Source organism: Nannobrachium achirus, assembly GCF_963921795.1.
Source record: "Nannobrachium achirus genome assembly, chromosome: 18".
Taxonomy (NCBI): domain Eukaryota; kingdom Metazoa; phylum Chordata; class Actinopteri; order Myctophiformes; family Myctophidae; genus Nannobrachium; species Nannobrachium achirus.
The window spans coordinates 44030707-44048495 of record NC_137825.1 but is presented as its reverse complement, the minus strand read 5'-3'; the positions used below and the strand labels follow the sequence as shown (position 1 = coordinate 44048495).

Here is a 17789-nt window from a genome sequence, read left to right as displayed (position 1 = left end):
GTCTCTCTGAGCCGGGAGCTGTCACCTCCACCAATTAGTTCATCAGGTCTGACAAGTGTGTGTGTGTGTGTGTGTGTGTGTGTGTGTGTGTGTGTGTGTGTGTGTTCACACAGCCCCTGGGGTGCAGTGATGGCAGCAGACGCCTGCTCTTTCGCTCTCGGCAGGTGAGAACATATTCATCATGGAGGCATGCCAAGCTCAGCGACACCCTGACTGTTGCTGCCAGCCCACATCACTGCTGCCTTCGCACTTTCACAACTCTTTCTCTCTCTCTCTCTTACAATCCAAATTATCTCTCTCTCACACTGTCTGTCCCTTTCTCTCTCCCTCGCTGTCTGTCTCTCTCTCACACACATAATGGTGGTCTATCTAGGTCAGTGGTTCTCAAACATTTTCACAAATATTCAAGGGTTTTCAAAATGTTTTGGGAAAATAGCCAGTCTACAGCGCCTCACGATGCAATGCGTTTTGAGCTTGTAGATCAAATAGCGTGTAACTCATTTTGCTGGGGAACCCCAGGAACCCCCTCAAGCATCTCTGGGGATCCCACTTTTAGAACCACTTTGAGTCCAAGTAAAAAAGAAGAAGAAGAAAAAAAATTGCCAATCTGCTCACAATGTGTTGCAATGTGACATGTGAGCCCGAGCTTGATAGACTAATTCGGCTATTAGGGGATTTCTTTCCTGAAATTTCACAAATGCCTTGCCTATAATTACATTCCCAGAATAGGGACGGCAGGTTGATAGTGGTTAAGGATACTAGCGAGTAGCAACCGGCTGGTGTTACTCAACCCCACTGAACATACAGTATATCACCAAGAAAATTGAGCGTGAACAAAATATCGTCACTATCGGGCAGAAACCTCGTATCTCCAAGTTTCAAATGTGTACGTTTTTCGCAAAGTAAAGCCCTGCTTCTTCATACAAGGCCGTCGCACAAAAGTAGTGAAAACAGCAGATCTACAAGCACACAACGCATCGCACCGCAAGGCGTTGTTTAGTTCTTTTTTTTTTGTTCCTTTTTTTTAGTTTAGTTCAATTTTTAAAATGATAAATACAAAACGAACGGTTTTGGATATACAAGGTTTCCACCCGACAACAACGATATGCTGCGATTCAATCATTTACTGTCGAGCTAACGCAACAAAATAAGAGCTTGGGCTCTCTCAGGAGCGAGGTACGGGGGGGGTTCGGGAATTCTGGGTGTTGTAGTTATACTTGTCGTACACGTACACTCCTTGGACATCCCCACTTCGAGGCACTTCTGCAGCCGGCAGTACTGGCAGCGGTTGCGCGTGACCTTGTTGATGATGCAGTTCTTCTCCCGGTGGCAGGTGTACACCATGTTCTTCTGAATGCTCCTCCGAAAGAAGCCCTGCACACAGAGAGAGAGAGAGACAGAGAGAGAGACAGAGAGAGAGAGAGAGAGAGAGAGAGAGAGAGAGATGAAGGGTGGGAGAGACAGAGGAGAGATTGGAGGGTGGAGAAAAGAGAGGGAGCAAAAAAAAACAACAACATTGAGTCAGCATCCTAAAAAATGAACAAACTGCACAAAGCCGGATCCTTAGTGTTAATTTAACTCAGAAGAGAGTACAAATGGAACCAAATGGACCCCTCACGGTTCAGTGGTACGCAGCGTGGCCATATGCTGCCATAATTAAAGGCAATGAGCTACCAAACACTAAGCCCTTAAAGGGCTTAAGTGTGTGGAGGGAGTGATCTGTGCAGGGAGGAGTATGCACTCCTGGTTTTGCCCATCCAGTGAATGAACACACACCCTCCTGCCCTGCAGCAGCCTACCAAGTACCAACACACGTCAGTGTGGTGAATGAACGCTCTTCTAGGAGCCGTCACAGAAACCTAGAAAGGGGCAGTGATGTTGCTAGGTTTTCAATGTAATGCACAGGTGGTCATTCAAATGGCTCCCAGAATTATTTTATGGGTCCCGCAATGACTCACGCTTTATGTATCAAAGGTGAAAACATTACAAAGGACTTTCTTTTAAACAAATGGTGGCAAATAGCTACTTGTATGTAGTTAATAAAGGACAGAAGCATGGATTTACAAGATGTTCTCAATCATCTCATCAATAATGCCAGAACGCACAGCTGTGGAGATCCTGCCACATGCAGCTCAGCTGGTGCGGTGAAATGAATGATAGCGGAAAGGATAGAGTTGTATGCATCCCCGGGATGCAGTGATGCTTCGTTTAATGCGTCCTTTCAAAAAGAAAATATGCGTCAGGGACGCAAGATGCAGGGCTAGTAGCATCACTGAAGGGGTCTAGTGAGGGACAGGGCACTACGTCTATGTAGGGCTGTCACCATCATGACATTTTACATGACGATTAATTGTCACTCACATAATTGCGATTAACGATTTAATTGTGTTTCTGTTGTTGACAATTACATTCCTGTTTGGCTTTTAGGCTTTGAAGTTGTACATGGCAGATATGATACATAACCTAAATGTACAAAAAATGACTGACATATTTACACAACTTTACACTTGAAAAACAACATTGATAGTGGAAATAGCAGATCTACAAGCTCACAACGCGTTGCATCGCGACGCGTTGTGAGCTTGTAGATCTGCTATTTCCACTACATTTTGAAAGTGTTTTGAAGCTATATGAACATTTCTCAACATGGAAAACGATTGTGACGATTATGCAGAATAATTGCGATTACCTCAAATAATCAGCGATTAGACGATTATTATAATATTATATTATAATTGTGACAGCCCTACCGGCTGGAGCTGTTTTGTAAAGAGAAAACAAAACGAAAAAAAGGAATGCCTCCATTTCTCCCACCCCTCCTCTTCCCCCTACCCTTTTCTCCTTTCAATCCGACTGGATCAGAGGAAATACGACAGTAAATTAAACCCTCGTTTGGAATCCGGGGAGGAGGAGGCGGCGGCGGCGCACAAACGGAAATGAGCTTGCCTTCTGTTTCAGCGAGGCTGGGGAAGGCAGACGTTCTTTAGGGAGGGCAGGGACTATATTTTGATCCGGAAAAATGAAGAGATGGAGGACGACCAAAAACACATAACGTCACTCGCCGGCACAAGCGACACTCGCCACGCACTTACGTCTTACACAGGCCTGACATTTGCCAAAAGTCACAATGGCAAAGACACGCGGCTGAGGTCGTAGTATTCTTGCAAGACAAAGTCAAACTGAAATAGACTGTGTACTCTGTAAAAGTCGGAGTGTTCATTTTAAGCCTTATGGGTCCATTTGGTCCCATGTGTATACTCTTACAGGTTCACACTGAGGATTTGAATGCGTACCTCGGTGACATTTTCTCCTAAAACACAGCTCTGAATGCACCGTGTACAAGAGAGTTTGAAAATGAATTCAATCAAAAGCCAAATGGCACCATTTACATGAAGAGGCTAGTTCCCAAACAAGATGACACCCTAGTCATCTACTTGAGCAGCTACAAAATAACACATATTCTGAAATTGCATCACTGACAAACACTACTGATATACTGCACACCCTACTACTGTCCACTAGAGCCAATATTCCACTGCAAGGTAGGGCATTCACCAACTATTCGAATATCAAAGTCACTATTCGACGTTGTTCACCTAAGTCGAATATTCGCTTTTTTTCCCCTTTTTTTTGTCAATGCCCCTGGTGGATGAATTTGTTAATGCTCTATGCCAGGGGTTCTCAAACCTTTTTAGGCTGTGAACTGGGGACCCCCACCCTGACAAGCACTTGGAATTGTAGGCATTACATTTAATGTGACTCGGTTCCACAGATAAATATTGTGAAAATAGCAGATCTACATGCTCGCAACGCGAGGCGTTGTGAGCATGTAGATCGGCTATTTTCACAATGTTCGCCTCTTGCTTACTTAAAGGAGAGATTGCTTACTTAAACCTGCAAGGTGGAACCAGAACTTTCAGGAACCTGAACCTATTTTTTTGGTTCTGGTTTTGTTTCCATTGCGTACGGCCCGGTTCCCGACAAGGTTCCTGTAACCTTCTTTTTAGGTCCTGCTCCTGAGGTAGAAGTTCTAACTTTACTTCTGGGAACCTATGGTCGGGGCCAGCAGCACTGCTGGTCTCTTTTTTGGGACCTTCCCGGTTAGTTCTGGTTATATGGAAACGTAGGCAGAACTTGGTCCCGGAAACTTCACAGGTTCTTGAAAGTTCTTGGTTCTGGAAAGTTCTGGTTCTAGTTCTGGGTCGGCCCTACAGTGGAAATGGGGCTATTGTGTAAAAAGAAAACACATTTCCTTTATCATGAAAAGTGAAAATGATTCCCTGGAACTGCCTAACAGTAAGAGAGGTTAACAAGACAATGAGGAGGTTAATGCCAATCAACAAGAAGTGTAGGTTACACGGTCTGGTTGCGCAGTGCCCGGGAGGGTGTGGGGGGCAACCACCAGACGCCTTAGCAGTTTACTGGAAATATTTTCATGACGTAAGCGGCAATCTTGGGATCACGTTTTTTTGAGGGGGGGCGGGGTTGCCAGGGGGTGGGGTGGCTGGTGGGGTGTGTGTGTGTGTGTGTGTGACTGCTGCCCAGGCAGGGAGCCCCCCCAACCCATGCCAAGGGGGATTAGCTTTGCTGGCCCGACAGATGGCCGATGGACTAAAGCCTGCAATTTGTCCTTCCCGGTTCAGCGACCCCTCTCCTCCTATCTTCTGTTCCCCCCCCCCCCCCCATCTGAGAGCAACCGGGAGGAGGCAGCGATCACCGGTGAAGGAGACGTCCTTCTCTCTTACAAGGAGGTTTTAGGAGGTGTGTGTGTGTGTGTGTGTGTGTGTGTGTGTGTGTGTGTGTGTGTGTGTGTGTGTGTGTGTGTGTGTGTGTGTGTGTGCGTGTGTGTGTGTGTGTGTGTGCGTGTGTGTGTGTGCAAGATGGCAGCACTTGGGAAATGCATGAGATCTACAGTATATGGTCGCTGTCGGGCAGAAACTCCCAACTCTCTCGAGTTTCAAAACAGTATGTTCTTTCGTAAATTAAAGCCCCGCTTCGTCATACAAGAGTGTCGCACAAAAGTAGTGAAAATATCAAATGTCAGCGTTGGTAAAATGTCAGTTTTATTTTCACTGGCTTTCTGCTTTGTGAATACATCTCAAATGCCACGCCAATGAAACCCGGCGGAGCGACGGACGACGGTGTAGGTATGAGGGTACTGTAAACACACGAGCTGAAGAAAAGAGGTCTCTGCGTGCGCATGTGCGAGGGGGAGATTTAACATATTATACTATTTGTGTGCGTTTGAGAGTATTAGGTCAATTAAAGGCAATAAACTCCAGTACAGGCTCATTGGACATGAGCCAATGTGTCACAGCTGATCCACAAGGATAATCCTGACACAGTAAACTTCACATTTTAGTCACAACACCGAATGACCTCTGTCTCAACAGTAGGGATGGGACGATATATGAAAATGTCATATTACGATTATTGTGACCAAAGGATTCGCAATTTACAATATTATCGCGATAATCAAAATGTCCCCAGCATCCATTATCCTGGTGGCGGAACATTTGCCAAAAAATAGCAGATCTACAAGCTCACAACGTGTCGCAACGATCGGCTATTTTTTGGGCAAAGATTTGGTAGAGAGTGAAAAAAAGGACTGTATCAAGTACGTATATTATAAGTACGTTTTACCAAAAGAGGGTTTAAGTGGTACTGGATATGCAGCTCGGCAACTAAAAGGTGAATTGATCCCAGTGCATGACGGAGGACGACATCACAATAAATTAAATCTCCACGATACGATTATCGTCAGTGTTTTTTTATCACGATAAACAATAATATCGCTTATCGTCCCATCCCTACTCAACACCAGCAAGGCTGCACCCCATCTACACGTGCATGCTTGTGTGCTTGTGTCCTTGTGCACTTGCACGGGGGTGTGTGTGTGTGTGTGTGTGTGTGTGTGTGTGTGTGTGTGTGTGTGTGTGTGTGTGTAAACTACTCTGTCCCCCTTTTCTTCCTGCAATAAAGACATTGTTCCATAGTCAGGAATCTCAGGAAGCTTCGACCCCCCCCCCCCTCCAACCAGCAAAGGAGCTTAAAGCATCATCTCCCAACAGATTAGCGAGGAGTCATCATAAACAGAAAACGCAGCCCCCGATACAATGGCTGGTGGGATGCGCTCGTAAGTCGAGCCTAAACACTCCTGCAGCGAGATGAGTGCGTGTGTGTGTGTGCATTCAGTCAGGGGCGTCACCAGGGGAGGAAAAGTGGGACTGCGTTACTAGGGCCCAAGTTGGAGTGGCCTTCATTATTTTATACTTTAGCTATTGAAAAATAGCTTGCAGCGGCGCTGCGAGCTTGTAGATCTGCTATTTTTGAAAAGCCGTTAAAATGTATGCAAATCTCTGAATATGTGTATTTTTTAAGCGAACATTTATAACTCAAATTTTGCTTCTGGGGGGTCCCTGGAACTAAATATTTTGAGACGGGGGGTCCGAGGCCAAATACATATCATTTTGGGGGTTCACATGAAATAGTTTGAGCACCACTGACATAGAAACATAGGTTTTTCCAAAAAACCTTAGAAGGATTTGAAATATTCAAAGACTGGCACAACGTTCACGATTTTTCAAAAATAGCAGATCTACAAGCTGAGAGCAACCGGGAGGGGTGTGCCGCGTGCCGCGCTGTGAGCTTAGTAGATCTGCTATTTTTCAATAGTTAAAGCACAAAATAATGCGTTCATAATGCGTTCCCAGTCTAAAATGGGTTAAACCCCCTCCCCCTATGAAGAACATTCATGGGGGGGCCCACAGTGAATCCTTGTACCCAGGGCCCAGAATTTGGTGCGACACCCCTGCATCCAGTGTGTGTGTGTGTGTGTGTGTGTGTGTGTGTGTGTGTGTGTGTGTGTGTGTGTGTGTGTGTGTGTGTGCATCCAGCGTGCCCCCTTTGATCCGTTGGTGTCCCGACCCTGACCCCGGTGTCACTAGAGGATTGACCCACTCCCTGTGCTGACACCACGGTGGCTAAGGTGCCCTTCCCCTGCCACCGCCTGATTGGCTGCCGCCAGCGGGCTCATGATGGGGCCGGGCCATTGTCTGTGCCCCTCCCCCCCCCTCTCTCTGCCCTCCTCCTCCTCCTCGCCGCCCTATTAGGAGTCATTGCTTCCTGGCGGCCCTTAAGCCTCTTTTTGTATCAGCGCGCTTTAATCCGCCCGGCGACAAGGGCCCTCAGCGGGGCCCTGTCGGCCTCCCTGCGGTGTTCACAGGACAGAGAGAGGAGGAGAGAGCGATGGAGGGATGGATGGAGGGAGGGATGGATGGATGGAGGGATGGATGGATGGAGGGATGGAGGGAGGGAGGGATGGATGGATGGAGGGATGGATGGATGGATGGATGGATGGATGGAGGGATGGATGGAGGAGTGGGATGGCAGAGCAGAAGAACGGTAATGGCATGGACGTGCCTCCGTTGCGTCGCGTGCATTTCAACTCCCGAGTGTCGTGCAGTGCGATATGTGGCACACAGGTTTGTGTGTGTGTGTGTGTGTGTGTGTGAGAAGGGAGGCACGATTATCGTGACCAAAGAATTTGCGGTTTACGATATTATCGCGATAATCAAAATATCCCCAAAATCCATTATCCTGGGGCGGACCATTTTCCAAAAAATAGCAGATCTACAAGCTACAAGCTACAAGCTACAAGCTTGAAGATCGGCTATTTTTTGGCAAAGACATTTGATGGAGAGTGAAGAAAAAGACTGTATCAAGTACGTACATTATAAGTACGTTTTACCAAAAGAGGGTTTAAGTGGTACTGGATATGCAGCTCGGCAAAATAAAAGGTGAATTGATCCCAGTGCAGGACGATATCAAGATAAATTCAATCTCCACGATACGATTATCGTGAGTGTTTTTCATCGCGATAAATGATAACATCGCATATCGTCCCATCCCTATGAGTGAGTATTTGAGTTTGCGTGAAGGAGAGGAACCGCTTGATCAGACGGTATAGCGTGTTATTTTGGGTGCGCCACACCGCCGTGCAACCAAGTATACATCAGGTGTTAAGTTCACAGGGAAGTGAAGGAATCCTCATACATGACTTTCACACCGTGCGCAGATGAAGCCCTGCGTTCCCAGCCTCCTACTGAGTCAGTGTATTATGTTACTTATATCTGAGAGAGTGTGTGTGTGCGTGCGCATTCGTGCGGCTGCGGTTATAATTACCGCCCATGTTGCTAAAGACTCGGTAACAAGGCCATCTTAAAAAACATCAAAACGAGGACAACCGTGGGGGTTTAGGAAGTATGCCGGCTTTCCCCCCGCTCGGTGGAAAACACGGAGAAGGCCGCCTGCTGCGCAGAAACCATGCCTCCAAGACAAATACATAAACACGGAGGGGAGAGGCATGCAAATTTAATGCGCGAGTGTTAATAACTGGAAGGGAAACGAGGAGCGCGGAGAAGATGTGCGGGGGGAAAAAAAGAACAAAAGAAAAGATAAAAAAAGACAGAACTTTCGCTTCGACAACAAACAATCGACCCGTCTCCCAAACACTCCCGCTTCAACCCGCTCTCCTCCCCCTGTCCTGTTTCCTCCACCCCCCCAGGGTAGGCCTTTGTAGTTTGGCAAGCCGCCGCGATGCTAGCGCGGCTAACCCTCGACTTACCCCGGTCTCAGATGGGAATGCCGTATATATACGTTCACGTTGCCTGTACTGTTGAATAATTGAGCGTGCTACACCGAGTCATCCTCCTCAGAAGTCTAGAGATATGTGGGGAATGGATGCAGAGGGTTTTTTTTCTTCTTCTTTTTCTTCCCCCAACCTTGCGCTGCAGATGTAAGGCGCGCGTGGCGTCAGTTCAGAAAAAGCTAAGGTATGGCAACATGACTGGTGTCTTCGCGCGCGTGCAAGATATGTTGCCATACCTTAGCAACAGGCATGATACATTTATTTTAAGAAGTACATTTTCTTTTTTCCCCCGTTTCTACGGTTTCTTGGGCTGGATATGGCAGCCTGGAACGGTTGTTCAAATGCAGCTAAACTTAGCATGTTAGTAAATGTGCCACAATTAACAATAATGCATTGCACCTGTGCAGCTGACCTGCGGAAATGGTAATATACCATTTTGTCAAGCTGGGGAGAATACAATTGTGGAGAACATAATTATAATACCTTGTTAAAGTGACCATTATGTTCAATTATGCATTTGTAGTATTTTACTGTAATTTAACTACATAATAACCTGAACAGATAGCCAAAGAGACATTCAGGGATTTATATTTAAAAGTAACTTTTATTTTCCCCCCTGGACCCAGGGTATGGCAGCTGCATACCCCTGCCATACCCAATTGACGCCCCTGGCGCACACGCAGCAGGCAGGCAGCAGGCTGCTGAGGCTCAGTGACAGTGGTTAGTACAGGGCTGCCAACATTGGACTGTCAGAATCCAGGAGATTTAAGGGCCTTACATTTTTTTAGGGGAGCGCTGTCGACTCACACCTAGAAGGTCCTGGGTTTGATTCCCGCTGGGGGGAGGCGCTGTGGGCGTGTTACCTCCTCCGCGTCATCAGCGCCCACACCCTAGGTCAGTGTTTCTCAACCTTTTTCTGCATGGGCTCACTTTTCATACCCCAAGAATCCATGGGCACACCAACATAATACGGAGGTGTAAATATCGTCACTGTCGGGAAGAAACCCAGGCTTGTCAACTCTCCTGGATTTCCCAGGAGTCTCCTGGATTTTGAACCCCTCTCCTGGGAGTCTCCTGGATTGGCAAATCTCCTGGATTTCTCCTGGATTTTGTATCAAACTCCCAAAATTCACCAGAACACAGGAAATGACATCTACTATGTTAAAAAAAATTCTGGGGGAGGACCCCCAGACCCCCCGCTTTAGGGGTGGGGGCAATGCATGCAAGAAAGATCATACAGATATTCACTTAAGTAATGACTTAAAGATGAGAAATAATTATTAAAGATGTCCTTTTGCTTCAGTCATAAAATCTGTACACCAACATTTGGCATTTTAAGGCTGAAATTGTACCCATGCTTGTAAAGCAAGCCTGATAAAAGTATCAAACATGCACAAAATTCACCAGAACACAGGAGATTCAATCTATGTTAAAAATGTTCTGGGGAGGACCCGCTTTAGGGGTGGGGGCAATGCATGCAATATCATAATAGATATTCACTTAAGTAATGACTTACAGATGAGACGTCATTATTAAAGAGGTCTTACTTTGCTTCTGTCATCAGATCTGTACACCTACATTTGGCATATTAGGCTGAAATTGTACACATGCTAGTAAAGTAAGCCTGATAAATGTATCAAACATGCACAAAATTCAACAGAACACAGGAAAATATATCTATTAATAAGTTTTGGGGAGAGGACCCCCCAGACCCCGGTTGAGGAGTTCCGTGCACTCCCCAAAAATAAATCTCCTGGATTCTGACAGTCCAATGTTGACAACCCTGAAGAAACCTTGTATCTCCAAGTTTCAAATGTGTACGTTTCTTCGCAAAGTAAAGCCCTGCTTCATCATACAAGGCTGTCTCACAACAGTAGTGAAAACAGCAGATCTACAAGCACACAACGCCTCGCACCTACTTGACGTTGCCGAAAGGGCCTTTCTGTGTGGAGTTTGCATGTTCTCCCCGTATCTCCTAGGGTAGATACCCTGACAAAAACATGCAGTAATCCTGGTCTCACTACAGCGTCACACAGACGCATCAAAAGTGGACAGATCCGTTTCGAGCTCGCCGATCTGCTACTTTTGCAACTTTTTGACTTTGAATCCCGGACAGTTTCGGACACCCGAAAGAGACGAAAATACTTCATACTGTACGTGGGAGGGCTGGAAGAAATCTACCTTTTACATGCCTGTCCAGAACACCTTCACATACATAATACACTACAACCACACCGGTACAATAAATAAAATATATACACACACACACACACACACACACACACACACACACACACACACACACACACACACACACACACACACACACACACACACACACACACCACAGCACACATGCGCTCTTAGTAGACAAGCACACCAAGGTGTCGTATACGGAACACCAGTGTTCCATAATGCATTGCAACACAGAGGGAATATCATTTGTTATGGCACCAATTACATCCACCTCCACTTTAGTTGGGTTACTCATTTACAAGCACTGTGTCAACTCTCATCCAAACCACAGAGCCATGCTTCCACAGACACACGCACGCACGCACGCGCGCGCACACACATACACACACAGACACACACAGTTCCCCACCACCGGCTATGATCTGGCCTTATTATTCAGCTTATTAGCCCATTTAATCAGGCTCTATTAGACAATGGGGAACGGTGTTAAAGAGACACATTAAAAGCCGTTTAGGACGCGCAATAAGCGGCACGCTGAGCGGCGGTTAAGACGCCCCAATAAAAAGGGGGGAGAAAAAAAGAAAGGCACAGGGTTCAGCCTTTATATTCTTTGTTAACTTTTTATAACTTGCATTTAGAGGGAGGTTGGGTTTCACAGCGCAGCCCACAGAGGATTCTGTGTGTGTGTGCGCGATCCATTCCTCCTTTTCCTCTCATCCGCCTTTCAGTGTCAGTGAGTTCGGCCTTATAAAAAAACACTCACAATAATCGTATCGCAGAGATTTAATGTATCGTGATATCGTCCTCCGTCATGCACTGGGATCAATTCACCTTTTATTTGCCGAGCTGTACATCCGGTACCACTTAAACCCTCTAAGTAAAAGGTAGGCTACTTATAATATACGTACTTGATAGTCTTTTTTCACTCTATCAAATGTCTTTGCCAAAAAATAGCCGATCTACAAGCTACAAGCATTGCGACATGTTGTGAGCTTGTAGATCGGCTATTTTTTGGCAAATGTCCCACCACAGGATAATGGATTTAGATTATCGTAAACGTGATTTCTTCCCATCCCTATTCTACACAGCCTCCATTTTCTGATCTCCCTCCCTCCCTCCCTCCCTCCCTCCCTAGGCCAGGTGTTGTCTTGGTGGAGGCAGGGCAGAGATGGGCGCCTAGCGACCACCTGTCACAACCAGCGCCATGCTGCTGCCATGTTCAGTCTCCCCTTCACCCATACTCTATAGCTGCCATGTTCAGTCTCCCCTTCACCCATACTCTATAGCTGCCATGTTCAGTCTCCCCTTCACCCATACTCTATAGCTGCCATGTTCAGTCTCCCCTTCACCCATACTCTATAGCTGCCATGTTCAGTCTCCCCTTCACCCATACTCTATAGCTGCCATGTTCAGTCTCCCCTTCACCCATACTCTATAGCTGCCATGTTCAGTCTCCCCTTCACCCATACTCTAATAGCTTTGCCCACCTCACAGGCCCCTTCTACTCAGTGGTGGGAAAAGCACTCAAATGTTTTACTTAAGTAAATACTCCGTTGCAAGTAAAAGTCCGGAATTCAAAATGTACTTGAGTAAAAGTAAAAGTACAAAATGTTTGATAATAGCAGATATACAAGCTCACAACGCGTATTTTCAAATAGCCAAGGTATAAAAAAGGGCTAAAGTGATTTATCTATGTTTAATAATATTATAATTTATATCTGCAAAGTAACTATTGTTAACCTACACTGCTCCTCTATTGCACAGACTACGTCTCACTCTGGCATATAGAAGAAAAGAGAATTTACCTACATCATCCCACAAGGGAAATTCAGTTTTCAGCTTAACCCAGCTGAACCCAGTGCTGCCCACAAGGAGCGCAAGGGAAGGGGAGCAGTGATAGCTGGAGCGGGGAATCGTACCTGCGACCTCTGGGACCTCCGGAGTCCTAGGTATGGACACTAACCACTCAGCTATCACCACGCATGCGCAGGGGGTGCTGGGGATTCAGATGTGAATATGGAGGGAAACTAGTGTGTTGTTGTTTACAGACTGTGCGCTGAATAAAAGCTGTTAAAACTGATTAAACGTTGTGTTTATTGGATCCAAACCAACAATTAGTAAGTAAGGTTTTCAAATATATGGAGTGGAGTAAAAGTACAAAATTTGGATCCGAGATGTTGTGGAGTGGAAGTAAAAGTATTGGAAATTGGAAACACTCAAGTGAAATAGAAACACCTCAGGTACATTACTTAAGTAAACGTACTTCGTTCCTTTACGCCACTGCCTCTACTGCCCTGTCCTCCCTTTCTTGCACAACCCTGTGCACGTGCCTTGGGGGAAAACAGATAAAGAGGTGTGTGCGTCTATACGCACTACGCACGCAAACACGCACCATAACGGTATATACTGTATATTATGCACGTGCACCTACGGCCACTGCCGACAAGGCTGCCGGGCAGAACGGAGGCCAGAGCAGGGGTTTGCGAGTGCAGCACAGTACAGTACACAATCTCTCCCCGGGCACCTACAGTATATAACAGGGCTTTGCTGATAGCAGGTGACTTGACGAGGACACGTCGACAGGGCCGATAGCGGACCGCGTTACGTGGCCCCCAGTAAAACCACAAAAATAAAAAAAAATATCTCCTTCATTGGGGGCTTGACAAAGCCTCACAGGTATGCGATAAGAAACAAGGGCCATGGTGCACCGGTTACGAAACCTCGATGGCCTCGTGTTTGCCTGCGGATAGAGGTCCTGCGGTGTTGTGTAGTGAGCAGACATGCGGTCTGGAGTGTTGGAAAGAGCCCTGGTCTGTCCCCCGAGGCTTTTGAAGAGCAGGGTCTTATCGTCACTGTCGGGCAGAAACCTCGTACCTCCAAGTTACAAATGTGTACGTTTCTTTCGTGAAGTGAAGCCCTGCGTGCTTGTAGATCGGCTATTTTCACTATTCTTTTTTTAAAATGATGAATACAAAACGAACAGTTTTGGACATACAAGGTTTCCACCTGACAACAACGTTATATTTGTTAGGCAAAGCTCCACACTGCAAAATCCTGGGATTTTCCATAGTGCAAAGAGATGACCGTCAGAGAACGGATTCCAGCTGGACACCAAAGCAGGCTGTTTCCAAGCACTTCCCCAGATTTAGAACTCCTGAGGCTCAGACAAAAGCTCCAGGTCCCCCAGTCTCATTTTACACCGTTTGTTTTCCATGGTTGAATGAGATCGTTTAGCCACTTTCAACCTATTATAGGCAAAAGTGGTCAAATAGTAAAATGTTTAAGACGCATTTTCCTGCCACAGTAGACCGACAGGAAATGGATAGAGAGATGGGGAGTGACACGCAGCAAAGGTTGTCGGGAACGGGATTCGAACCCGCGACACAGTCAGGCTGGTATTGCAGCCTAGGATACCCGGACCATTTCTTCTTTGAATAGTCGCTGACGAAGACCAACACGGTCGAAACGCGTACGTTGCTCCTGTCCAGTTGAGGTAAATAAAATCATGTGAAAAGGAGATTCCTCCTTGAAAAGGAGATTGGTGCACGGCTATTTGGAGCCGTGCACCAATAGTGAAAATATCCAATCTACAAGCTCACAACGACCTTGTAGATGGAATACGTTTGATAGGTGTAATACAATGAAGTACATAGAGCTTAACCCATTCAGAATGGGTACACTATATTGTGTATCATTATTTTAGGCTTTAACTATTGAAAAATAGCAGATCTACAAGCTCACAGCACGGCACTGATTGCCGCGCTGCGAGCTTGTAGATCTGCTATTTTTTTAAATCGTGAAAATTAGAATTTTGACCCGATTCTATAAGTGTCTTTTGAATCCTTCGAAGATTAAAAAAAAAAAACTATGTTTCTATGTCAACAATCTGGCCAGCCATCGTCAAAGAAGAGGTCCTTTTCACTTAAATGGAGCTCAGTTAGTCTGTTCTTCAGAGACTACTATGTCAGTGGTTCTCAAACCTTTTCATGTGAAGGACCCCCAAAATGATATTTATTTGGCAACGGACCCCCATCTCAAAATATTTAGTTTCAGGGACCACCCAGAAGCAAAATTTGAGTTACAATCGTTCGCTTTGAAAATACATATATTCAAAGATTTGCACGCATTTTCACGACTTTTTCAAAAATAGCAGATCTACAAGCTCGCAGCGCGGCACTCGGTGCCGCGCTGTGAGCTTGTATATCTGCTATTTTTCACTGGTTAAAGCATTCAATAATTCTAGGCCTAAATGGGTTAAGACAAATGCTAAAAGGCTGGACAGGTGTTTTAGAAAGCATTGTAGCAGGCAGGACGGGCTCACCTTGCAGCCCTCGCAGGCACTGACACCATAGTGGTACCCTGAGGACTTGTCCTGGCACACAAAGCAGGGCTTGTAGACGCGGGGTGGCGGGGGCGGTGAGGGCGGGCTTGGCACAATCTCCTCCGAGCTGGTACTCTGCGTCTCTATCGCTGTGGAGGGGAGAGAGAGAGAGAGAGAGTGGGCATTAGTAATCCATATCCGGAGGGCTCCGAAGATGGGAGTTACATATTCGTTGTGCGACACTGGCTATGAACTAGTATGAAGGCTTGAGCCCCTGCCCTTTTATCTGTTGGTAAAAAAGTGCCCTCTCCAGACCATGAATGCAGTTTTTACTATGGTGAAAGAAATGCAAATGCACTCTTTCTATGATAGCTGAGGGCAGCATTCAAGAGAATTGCCTTGTCCAAACTCTCCTGAACTTGAACGCAGTATCATATGTTGAAAGAATTGCCCTCTCTGTGTAGAAATCCAAGCACTTACGCCACATCTCCAGTACTGACTTGATTATGCTTAGTTCAGTGTGGTATGAAGCACCGAAAATAGCCGACCTCCAAGCTCACAACGCGCCGCGTTGTGAGCTTGGAGGTCTGCTATTTTCGATATTTTCACCAAAAGGCCCTTTTAGGAAAGTCTGCCTCTCTAACATTCTCTGCACGTCCCTGATCTGCTGATTTCCTGAGAAAACATAATCCAAACAATATTTGGCTCACAGCGCAGCCGGGGGAGTGCGTGTATGAACTATCACACTCACACACACCCACACACACCACACATAACACTGCACATCCAAGGCCCTCTGAGACATTGCACCATTGTTGTGGAGCGGAGTGTTGTTATTTACTGTCAACCTTGGGGGGAATTTCTATGAATGGGAAGAGAGACGAGGAGGCACATCAAAGACCAGGCGGCGTTGATTTCCTTCATTCCTTGACAAAAACCATGACAAAAAAATGTTGCCGTCCTTTATTACTGACTAAATGAAAACTACTGTAAATAGCAACTAAGCTAGGAAGACTAAAACTAAGACTATATTGACAATTTCGTCACCAAATAAACACTAGACTAAACTAGAATAATCTAGAACTAAAAGACAAGTCATTTTATGCTTGGTTGCGCTCAGGTGTCGCGCTCTGAAAATAACAGATCTACAAGCTCACAGCGCGATGCATTGTGAGCTTGCAGATCGGCTATTTTCAGCATGCATCCAAGTGTAAAATCAGGTCATTATGACGCCATCTTGGCCTGACAAAATACATTTTAGTCGACAAAATCAACTAGATTAAATCTAAAACGTTTCAGATGTCTAAAATATTACACTATCAAAATCAACACTGAGACCAAGATGCTCTAATGGCCAAGGAGAGGAACAGTCTCACTAGCAGGTAAGTAACCTCACGGACACGGATGACAGCTAAGGCTGATTTGTCGAAGATTTCTGAAAACATGACATATTATATCATCACTGTCGGGCAGAAACCTCCTATCTCCAAGTTTCAAATGTGTAATTTTTTTTGCAAAGTAAAGCACTGCTTCATCACACAAGGCCGTCGCACAAAAGTATTGAAAACTTCTACAAACACTTCTGCACACAACGCCTCGCACCGCTTGTAGATCGGCTGTTTTCACTAGTTTAGTTAATCTTTTAAAATGATAAAGACAAAGCGAACAGTTTTGGACATACAAGGTTTCCACCCGACAACGACGATATTAATTACTTAAAATATAACGGGTGCTAGACGAGCAAGCTAGACGCTAGCGTTCACAATTTGAGTAAATAAACAAGCAACAAAAAGTCAAGGAATTACTCTTTGCCAGCCCGTCTATTCATTCTCCATGGTTCTTCAAAGGCAGAACAACACACAATGGGCTGACTGAGGATGAGGAAGAAGGAACAACACACTGCTGCAACGCTATAGGAGCTAAGATGATTACTCATATAGGATATGATAGGCAGTCAGCCTGGCTGCAGGCTGCAAACACAACAACATATGGACAGCATATACTACATAGTGTGGATTTACAGTGTGTGTGTGTGTGTGTGTGTGTGTGTGTGTGTGTGTGTGTGTGTGTGTGTGTGTGTGTGTGTGTGTGCGTGCGTGCGTGCGTGCGTGCGTGCGTGCGTGCGTGCGTGCGTGCGTGCGTGCGTGCGTGCGTGCGTGCGTGCGTGTGTGTACATAGTAAACATGGTGGCTTGAGACGCTGGGGGAGGGAGACCTGCTGTTGCCCATGTGCAGTAGGCCCGGACTTTGTCCTTAATATCCTGTGTGTGTTGCAAAACACCACTCTTTAAGTCACATAAACAGACAGACAGACACACACAAACACACACACACACACACACACACACACACACACACACACACACACACACAGACCCTGTGGTCTATATAGCAGGCCAAGTAAATGGATTTCATGGCCGGCGTTTGTGTGTGTATACACAACTGCACTATGTTGTGTGTGTACCGACAGCCCGGCCTAAAGGCGCACATACAGTATGCACGTCAGCAAATACACTTTTCCTCGCATGCACAACATGGCTTCTGCGCATTCGTGAAATGTGACAGGAAGTGACATGCGCGGATTTGTACCGCACGCTTGAGTGATCCACGTCGGTTTTCTTCG

At 46.0% G+C, this 17789-nt stretch overlaps 1 protein-coding gene across 1 annotated transcript in view; it reads right to left on the bottom strand.

The window, feature by feature from the left end:
- Nucleotides 1-17789, bottom strand: part of raraa (retinoic acid receptor, alpha a) — a 90272-nt gene that overhangs the window by 19259 nt on the left and 53224 nt on the right. Inside the window, exons 2-3 of the mRNA XM_080747823.1 lie at nucleotides 15168-15316; nucleotides 1233-1374 (exon numbers count right to left, since the gene is read on the bottom strand). Of these exons, the coding sequence (XP_080603949.1) occupies nucleotides 1233-1374; nucleotides 15168-15316 (291 nt within the window). The remainder of the gene's footprint in view (nucleotides 1-1232; nucleotides 1375-15167; nucleotides 15317-17789) is intronic.